The 9791-nt window shown below is 35.8% G+C and overlaps 2 protein-coding genes across 2 annotated transcripts; both read left to right on the forward strand.

Moving 5' to 3' along the window:
• The first annotated feature begins 2892 nt into the window (after positions 1-2892).
• LOC126903963 (uncharacterized) lies at positions 2893-3727 on the forward strand. Its single transcript, XM_050682555.1, has 2 exons — positions 2893-3280; positions 3333-3727. The coding sequence occupies exons 1-2, from the start codon at positions 2893-2895 to the stop codon at positions 3725-3727; spliced, it is 783 nt and encodes a 260-aa protein (XP_050538512.1).
• Positions 3728-6240: 2513 nt separating this feature from the next.
• LOC126903965 (uncharacterized) lies at positions 6241-6852 on the forward strand. The gene has a single exon (XM_050682560.1). The coding sequence runs from the start codon at positions 6241-6243 to the stop codon at positions 6850-6852; it is 612 nt and encodes a 203-aa protein (XP_050538517.1).
• The last annotated feature ends 2939 nt before the right edge of the window (positions 6853-9791 follow it).

Here is a 9791-nt window from a genome sequence, read left to right on the forward strand (position 1 = left end):
ATCACTGTCAGATATCATAATACTTGATCCAACTATGCCACGTCACCACTGTGCCGCGACCCCCCTGTGCTGGGTTTTTAATTAAAAACTTTAATAATAAAGATGCACGAAAGATGACAAAATTGCTCAAGGGTACCGAACTATTTGAATTAATATAATATCTGTATAACTTATGTGTTAGTGACCAACTTTTATTCACTCTCATTGTTAACCTAATGTAATTATTTAAATAGCTATTTTATTGTGATATACATGTAATCACAGCCTATGATAATGTAGAGTGATTCACCCATTTATTTTCACTATGATTATATTGAGTGATTCTTTTAACGTTAGCCATTCAATTTCTCATAAAATAATAGTTTGATTTTTTTGCTTTTGTTAGTTAAATATGTATCTCCGTTTATCTGTTATAAAATATTTTTTATGTTTATCCCTTATAACTTACAGTAGAGTCAACTTTTAATTAGGTAACCTTTTTTTATTTTTCTCATTATTTCACAAGGAAATAAATATCTAAAAGCACAGGATTCATTATAACCCCTTACCAGCCCACAGGAAAGGGTTTCAAAATGGCAACATTTTCTCAAAATATTAACTTAAAAATGTTCCTGAAAAACTGACACTTTTATATATATACCTTAAATTAAAACTTATGTAATATACTTTAATTTGAAAAAAAAAATTTGAACTCTGGATTTGTCTTCATGGTGAAAACGGACACCTAAGTTAAAGAAAAACGTACGATTTCCGTAAAAAAATTCTCGATTTTATATTTTTAAATCTATATTGCTATAACTTTTAGAAAAATGTATGGATCAATATTATTATTTTTATTTTTATATTTTTATACCTTTTTCATCCGACACACTTTTTTTAAATAGGACCATTTCCCTTTATACTGGGATGGTTCAAACCTTTAAAAATGCGTATGGAAAGTAGAACTTTTTCAACTTAACTTCAGAAAATACTGACACTTTTAAATATATCTTAAATTAAAGCTTATGTAATATACTTTTGAAATAATCTACCAATTTCTTAAAATTAAACACTATCTAAAGATTTGCATCGAAGCGTTTCTAATGATAGTGATTTTAATCACTGTGAGATATCTATACTTGTCCCAACTATGCCACGTCCATACTGTGCCGCGACCCCACTGTGCTACCGTTTTTTTTATTTAATTATAACGACTTACCTTATATAAAATAAACAGATGAAATTGTTTTCTTTACAAATTAATTAAGAATCAAAGAACAATTATTTCTTCAATTACTAACATTATACAGAGTGTTCAGTAAGTTAGGAAACAGGTAAATTTTATAAACAATGAAAGCAATAGAAACTCATTTCTTTACTGAACATTCTGTATAATCCTGAATACATTATTGATAAATAGATGCACATGTTAGTTTTTTTTTTTAACACTAAATCGTGTATATTAATTAGAAATTAAGTTTTAAGGGACGTCATTCCTATTAGAACAAAAATAATTCTGTGGTACTATATACACTAATGATAATATTTCAAAGAGTTAGTCGTCTCAAAAGTAGTTCAAAAAAATTTTTTAAATGCATGAAGTCACAAGCACTAAATATAACATTATATGTTATTTTCTTTTAACTCGCGTGAATAAATTTATTGCGTTTTCGTACTTATCAACATACATTTATATAATAATTCTTAGAGAATAAAATTATATTGATCAGTGCCACATTAGATATTACTTTCAATATAATTATGCGTAGAAAAATGTTATTTTATACAGTTAATTTGATTATGCCTTGTATAGGAATATCATTCCTCACCATATTTTGATTCTATCTTCCATCTGACAGCAATAAGAGAGTAACTTTAAAAAAAAATATCTAGTATAAATCAAACATCAGAATGATTTTTAACACGCTTATATTAGTTTCACATGTATATTTGTAAATTGTTTGTAACTCACCACGCAGCCTCATCAGCCCCCCATAAATACGCCCCTGCGTGACTGTGACAGCGATGTCATAAAAAACTAAAAAGTGAAAAATAAATATAATTTAAAAGCGTGTTTTTCAGTTTTTTAAACTATATTTATTGAAATATTATATCTATACACATTTTTTTGAACACCTTAAGTATTTTTGTTCTTTTATCAGTGACCGTATTTTTTCTTCTGCAAGTTGAAATTATCCCTCCTACATCATTAGTGGTTCGAAAGCATTGTAGTTGACAATAAGTTAGTTTGTTTTTGCATAGAAAAAATTTGTCTACAATAGACAAATTAATTAATAACATAGAATCAAATGTAAGTTGTATTAATATTTAGACGATTTCTATCTTAAAACTAATTGCATGAGTCAAGTGTGACATTACCTACTAGAAATTATTTTTTCAAATTTACAAAATCTAATAATAATTTCAATAATAGAAACTGTAAGTTATAAAAGAAAATATTTAAAGCAACAAGCTCAAAAATATAATTGGACTAAACTTTTAAACTTCAAAGAAATGTAATACTATAGAAAATGTTATGTTAGACCTAACATAAACTAAGTAAGAACTCTAATATTAAAACTTTCAAAGATTATAATGAAATTAAATTTTTTTCCTAAATCTTATTTATGTTATATTATATATAATATAGTTATGTGGCGGTCGAATGTTCTAGAATGTTCGGCCGCCGCCGCCTCTAGAAGATTCCTCTGACTATTTAAGGGCAAGATCGTCGCTCCAGTCAATCAATCGATCAATCAATCACTTACGCACTCTGTCTTAAACGCGCTTCGTCTCTCGCTGTTATTTGTTAGTTCGTTGTAATATAGTATAGTTGTTATTAAATCATAAAAGTGTTTATTACTTCTATATATATTACACCTCGCTACATTGGTGACCTCGACGATAACAAGTATGAACGCCGAAGAACTACGCAATCAATTGGAGGAGTTACGCCAAGAAAACGCTCGCCTTGCAGCACTACAGGCACAGCAATATCCAACAGCTTCAGTGAATCGCGTTGCCGTCAAGTTGCCACCTTTCTGGTCCGAAAGACCGAGCTTATGGTTCTCACAGGTTGACTCGCAGTTTGCAATCTCGGGAATAACAAGTGAGGAAACAAAATTTAATTATGTTGTGGCTCAGCTTGATACGCGTTACGCCGCCGAAGTAGAGGATATTATTACTAACCCACCGCCTACTGAACGCTACAAACATCTACGCGCAAAACTCGTTGAACGGTTGTCTATCTCAGAAGAACAACGTGTGCGGCAACTCATCAATGAAGAAGAACTAGGTGACCGTAAGCCATCACAGTTCTTACGACATCTCCGTTCCCACTACTACATTACAAGACAATATTTTACGTCAACTTTGGCTCCGCCGTCTACCATCACATGCACAAGCTATTTTAACCGCACAATCAGAGCTTCCTCTGGATAAGGTAGCCGAGCTGGCTGACAAAATTGTTGAAGTGCAGCCAGCCCCCTCGCAATTCGTCCATGCTGTTGCCACGACGAACAATAAAAAGGAACTCGATGTTTTAGCCGCCATTGAAGCACTCGCAAAACAGGTAAGCGAATTATGTGCTAAACGCCCGCAACGTTCCCGCTCTAGGTCACGTAACCGTTCAAACGTGGAACTGACTAACGGCAAAGGATGGTGTTGGTATCATAGCACTTATGGAGAAAAGGCTGCCAAATGTAAGGCTCCCTGCAAGTATCAGGAAAACTCCAACGACAGTCAGTAGCGGCGGCAACAGACTGTCCGAACCCGAGCAGCCGCCTGTTTGTTACAGATCAAATAACAAAACGCCAATTTTTAGTCGACTCCGGTTCCGACTTATCTTGTTACCCTCAACGGCTACTACGGGAACGACGCCATGCCACCGATTACGACCTCAGCGCGGCCAACAACAGTACCATAAAAACTTACGGGACGGTCCATCTCAATTTGAATTTAGGACTTCGACGCAGTTTCCCGTGGAGTTTTATTGTCGCCGACGTGAGTACTCCTATCATTGGTTCCGACTTCATGGCATACTACCACTTGCTGCCGGATTGCCGTACCAAACGTCTTATTGATGGTGTCACAGGCTTGGCTGTGAATGGTAAGGTTTCCTCTGTAAATCAATGCAGCATAAAATCAGTTGCCAACACTTCCCCTTGGGCTGCACTTCTCGCAGAATTTCCGGACATCACACGTCCCACCGGATTGCCCAGGACAATAAAACATCAAACAGTGCACCACATTCTTACGACACCTGGTCAGCCAATAGCCTGCCGCCCACGCCGCTTAGCTCCAGGTAGACTAAAAATCGCCAAACAGGAATTCGCGGAAATGGTCAAGGCAGGTACCGCTAGACCTTCAAGCAGTCCGTGGTCTTCACCATTACATTTAGCACCGAAAGGGGAGAACAGCTGGCGTCCTTGCGGTGATTACCGCGCGCTGAACGCCCGAACTATACCAGACTCCTATCCAGTCAGACACATACATGATTTCTCGCACAACCTGGCTAATTGCACGCTATTTTCCACAATCGATCTGGTAAAGGCTTACCATCAAATACCTGTTAATCCGGACGATATATGCAAAACAGCCATTACCACTCCATTCGGACTTTACGAATTTCCTTTTATGACATTCGGATTGCGAAATGCTGGACAAACTTTTCAACGCTTCATAGACGAAGTTACCAATGGGTTGGACTTCTGTTATGCATATATTGATGACATTTTGGTATTCTCTAAATCGGAAGAGGACCACAAACAGCATTTACGCACTCTTTTCGGGAGACTTTCTGACTACGGTGTTGTCGTTAACCCGCAAAAATGTGTATTAGGTTCGGCTGAGGTGAAATTTCTAGGTTACCTAGTATCTTCTGAAGGCACCCGCCCGCCACCGGAACGCGTCGAAGCCCTACGACAGTATCCATTGCCAAAATCTATGCAAGGATTACGCCGGTTTTTGGGAATGGTAAATTTTTATCGCCGGTTTATTCCCAAAGCTGCCGACCTGCAAGCACCACTTCACGGTATTCTCAAAGGCCCGAAGACAAAAGGTTCCCAACCGATAGAATGGACTCCCGAGTTAGAAAAAGCGTTCACCACATGCAAAGAAAGTCTTGCGACCGCTACTCTTTTAGCACATCCTCATCCAGCCGCACGACTTGGACTATTCACAGACGCATCTAGCCAATCTATCGGCGCATGTCTGCAGCAGCGAGTCAATAACATCTGGCAACCCATAGCATTTTTTTCAAAGAAAATGTCGGTGAAACAAAGTGCGTGGCCTGCGTATTATCGTGAGTTGCTTGCCATCTATGAATCGGTGAAGTATTTCAGGCACATTGTCGAAGCACAACCATGTACCATTTTCACCGATCATAAGCCACTCGTATATGCTTTCACCCAACGGAGAGAAAAGATACCTCCTACGCAACTCAACCAGTTGACATTCATATCCGAATTCACCACCGACATTCAACACATTAAAGGTGATGAAAATATCGTCGCGGATACAATGTCACGCATTGAAGTTGTGTCTCTCCCGCTGGACTACCGAGCTCTTGCTGCATCTCAAGACACGGATGATGAACTCAAACATTTTACTGACAACAATTCATCTCTTCATTTGGAGAAGGTACTAGTGCCAGGATCTTCAGCCTATATTTATTGCGACACGTCAACGGGACGCCCACGACCATTTTTGCCACAACGATTCCGGCGTCACGCATTTGATCAGTTACACAACCTTAGTCACCCCGGTGCACGCGCAACAGCTCACTTAGTTTCAGAACGATTTGTGTGGCCAGCAATGAAAAAGGATTGCCGTTCCTGAGCACGTGCCTGCGTCCACTGTCAGCGATTGAAAATAAGCCGACACGTCTCAGCCCCACTGGGAAACTTTGAAACACCTTCACGCCGATTCAAACATGTTCATGTCGATATCATCGGTCCATTGCCGCCATCACAGTCCTTTAGGTACTGTCTGACGGTAATCGACCGTTTCACCCGTTGGCCGGAGGTGTATCCACTCGAACGTATAACAGCAGACGATGTCACTAAGGGTTTCCTCAATTGCTGGATTTCACGCTTCGGAGTACCTCAATACGTTACGACTGACCGTGGTACTCAGTTTGTTTCAGCTACTTTAAAAACTTTAGCAAAACGTTTTGGTTTTACGCTTCGCCCCACTACCAGTTGGCATCCTGCTGCAAACGGATTCGTCGAACGAATGCACCGACAACTAAAGGCAGCCATCATGGCCCACGCAAAAGACTCGTGGACTGAGTCACTGCCTATCGTGCTTCTCGGAATACGTTCTGCGTTTAAGGAAGACTTAAAAGCCACGTCTGCGGAACTTGTTTATGGGGAGCCTCTTAATCTTCCTGGTGATTTCTTCACAGACAATCAAGATAATAGCAGTACGAACGACCCTACTAGCTTACTAGATCGTCTTCGCAGTGTTATGAATAAAATCCGTCCAGTACCTGCATCTCGCCACTCAAATCCACGATCATTTGTTTTTGCGGACCTTAAGGACTGTTCACACGTATTTCTCAGGGAGGGAGGTGTCCGAGCAGCACTTCAACCGCCATATCAAGGTCCCTACGAAGTAATTGCCCGAAATGACAAAACGTTCACAATAAAAGTTCGAAATCAACCAGTTACGGTGACGATTGATAGAGTAAAACCTGCCTACTTCATGGTGAACGAAAGCACAACCGATAGCCAGGCACATGCTCCACCAGCGACTGTCCCGAATACGCCCAAACAAAAACAACCGCCTAATACCGATCCATCAACACAGCCAGTACGAACAACTCGCTCAGGCCGCCGAGTCAGATTCCCGGACATTTTTGACCCTAGCTAACTCCACTCCGTAGGGGGGTGGTGTGGCGATCGAATGTTCTAGAATGTTCGGCCGCCGCCGCCTCTAGAAGATTCCTCTGACTATTTAAGGGCAAGATCGTCGCTCCAGTCAATCAATCGATCAATCAATCACTTACGCACTCTGTCTTAAACGCGCTTCGTCTCTCGCTGTTATTTGTTAGTTCGTTGTAATATAGTATAGTTGTTATTAAATCATAAAAGTGTTTATTACTTCTATATATATATTACACCTCGCTACAGTTAGTAACAATTATAATTTTAATAATTATTTTGGAATTGGGGACAAAAAAAGTATTCTTTTTTTACAATTTTTTCTAAACTTTCTGCGTTTTTATTACTATTATAATATCGTAAAAACACATAATGGTTAAAGTATACATTTTTTTGGAAATAACTTTATTATAGTGAGAAAAATTAGATTCAAATTTCAAATCAGGCACATATTTATTCTGTGTTGTAAGATATTTTTTGTGCAAATTATCTAGTCATATAGATGAGTTATCGAAATCAAAGATTCATTTTATAAATAATAAATATTAGTAAATAAATAATTCAAAGAATGTTACAATTATTGTGAATATTTAGTAAAAAAAATTATAGGTATTTTGTTTGAAATTAAAATAAATTATTCAGTTGTCAATGTGTTGGACTATAAGACTGTAATGAGACCAGTTATGATGTATGGTTCAGAGTATTGGGCGGTTAACAAGAAAGTAGAGCAGAGAATGAATGTAGCAGAGATGAGAATACTTAGATGGATGAGTGGAGTGACTAGAGAAGATAAAATAAGGAATAAACATATAAGAAAGAGTAAAGGTGTAGCGTCAATTGTGGGTAAGATGAGAGAAAATAGACTGAGATGGTTTTATCATGTTATGAGAAGTGAGGAATCGGAAGCCATAAGAACAGTTATAGAAATAAATGTTGAATGAAGAAGAGGTAGAGAAAGACCAAAAAAGAAATGGAGAGATATAATTGAATGATCATGTCAAGTTTAGGATAAGGTTGGCCTACCCCAAGTAGTTTGGATTAAGGTGAGGAAAAAGAAGAAGAAGAATGTGTTGGACTAACACATTGTTGTTTCTTTAACGTTCTTTAAATAATTTTACCATACAGCATATTTAACTAAAATTTATTTTATTTTTTATATTAGCTATTTCCGAAATTTCTTACAAATTCAATGAACTACTATATTTTTAATAATAATAATTTAATTACTTACTTTTGAGTTCAACATAAAATAAATTATTAACAGGAAAGAGACCAAAGAAGCAAAAATCTTGTCAGTTCTATAAAAATAGCTATATCTCAAAAGGAGCACTTATAAAAATTGTAATATTTGTCAATAATTTGCGAGAATGGCATATATATTACAGCTAAATTAAATCACAATTAAAAAATCGCGTATTAGAATTGCTGACCAGTAGTTAGCGGCACGACTAGTTATTCTAGTTATAGATCATTGTTATATTTAAAATGTTATTACTTTATTAATTTACTAATTAAAGGTTCAATTATTATATCAAATTATAACTGTATATCATAACTGTTATAACCATTATAATGATTCTATTTCACTTAAAAAAATCAAGTAGTAAATACAAATTGATCGCATAAACAGTACATAAATCAGAGCCAGGTTACCGAGTGCACTCTTGAACATTAATAGAAGAGTTTATAAAACGGGATAAATACGGTTTTATTTTGAACTTTGATTTGTCCTAGTACTTATAAAAAAATACTGGATTACTTATTGAACGCTGAACTTTCCCAAGTGAGTCGCGTGAACCAATATAATGCGACTTGGAGTCAGTTCGCGCAGTGCCAACGGCTGGTTTTGGATATTACGGAGTCATCTTTTATCACGTATATTAAAATCGGTGTGTTTTAGCCAATGCGCTCGAAATAGTCAAGAAAATCTGAAAGTTTTATGAAAAGAACAGTGTATAAGGCCTTAGTGTAAAAGTCAAAGTTCCGGTTCTAAAGACTGACTGGAGTTAGTTAATAAGAAGTAGGCTGTTTCATAGGCAGACATCGTGTGGTTTAAGAGAACATAGCCTCATAGCATTAAAACATCATTCAAAAGTTATAAAACTGTATTATTTTGATTATAAATAGTTTTTATTGGTGTTATCTATTCTACTTTAATTTTAAAGATTAATATTTTACAATTATAATAAAATATTTAACCAACAGGTGGTGATATAAATCGTACAATAATAATTACTGTACGATATAATTATTATGTCATGAATAAATTGTTTTCTTATTGAGTAAATAGTAAATTTTTGTTGTAGGTTCCATACCGGCTAGTCAAATCATATTTGTTAACTATATTTTACAATGAACGATTAAATAACATAATAAATAAATAATGCCTGTTTAAGATATTGTGCAATTTTTGTAAAATAGATGTACTTCATTAAAATTAAAATAAAATAAATTATTATTAAAAGTTATTTTTATTCATTAATATAGATTTATATTTAAAATAAAATATTGTTATATAAATGATACGGATGCGAGAGTAAATCCACTCAGGGCTAGATTAATAGCTACATGAACTCTGGAGTGATACGTTGAGATGGGTTACTCTATAGAAAATACCACCACCATAAAAAAAATGATGAACAAAAAAAGAACTAGAAAAACTGTCACTATTTACTAGAATGTTAAAATTCTAGATAAGCCCCTTAAGGATGTAAGGCTTCTTCTTGCTCCCAAAAAATGTGACTAAATGTCCGTTACGGGCTAGTTAGCTGAACATTTCAATTAGATATAGTAATTATAAGTGAGTGAATACACAAAAATTATTAATATTCTAATTACAATAATTGTGTTTATATTATAGAATAATTTTAAAAAAATTCAGCAGGTTATTATACGTGGGACTATGTAAAAAATTTAATTTTAAAAATA

This window comes from Daktulosphaira vitifoliae, unplaced genomic scaffold (genome assembly GCF_025091365.1).
Source record: "Daktulosphaira vitifoliae isolate Bord-2020 unplaced genomic scaffold, ASM2509136v1 Scaffold_4, whole genome shotgun sequence".
Classification (NCBI taxonomy): Eukaryota; Metazoa; Arthropoda; class Insecta; order Hemiptera; family Phylloxeridae; genus Daktulosphaira; species Daktulosphaira vitifoliae.

Coding starts and splice junctions, on each gene's coding strand:
- LOC126903963 (XM_050682555.1), top strand. CDS start 2,893: ATGAACGCCGAAGAACTACGCAATCAATTGGAGGAGTTACGCCAAGAA. Junction 3,281..3,332: donor TGAAGAAGAACTAGGTGACC/GTAAGCCATCAC, acceptor CTACATTACAAG/ACAATATTTTACGTCAACTT.
- LOC126903965 (XM_050682560.1), top strand. CDS start 6,241: ATGGCCCACGCAAAAGACTCGTGGACTGAGTCACTGCCTATCGTGCTT.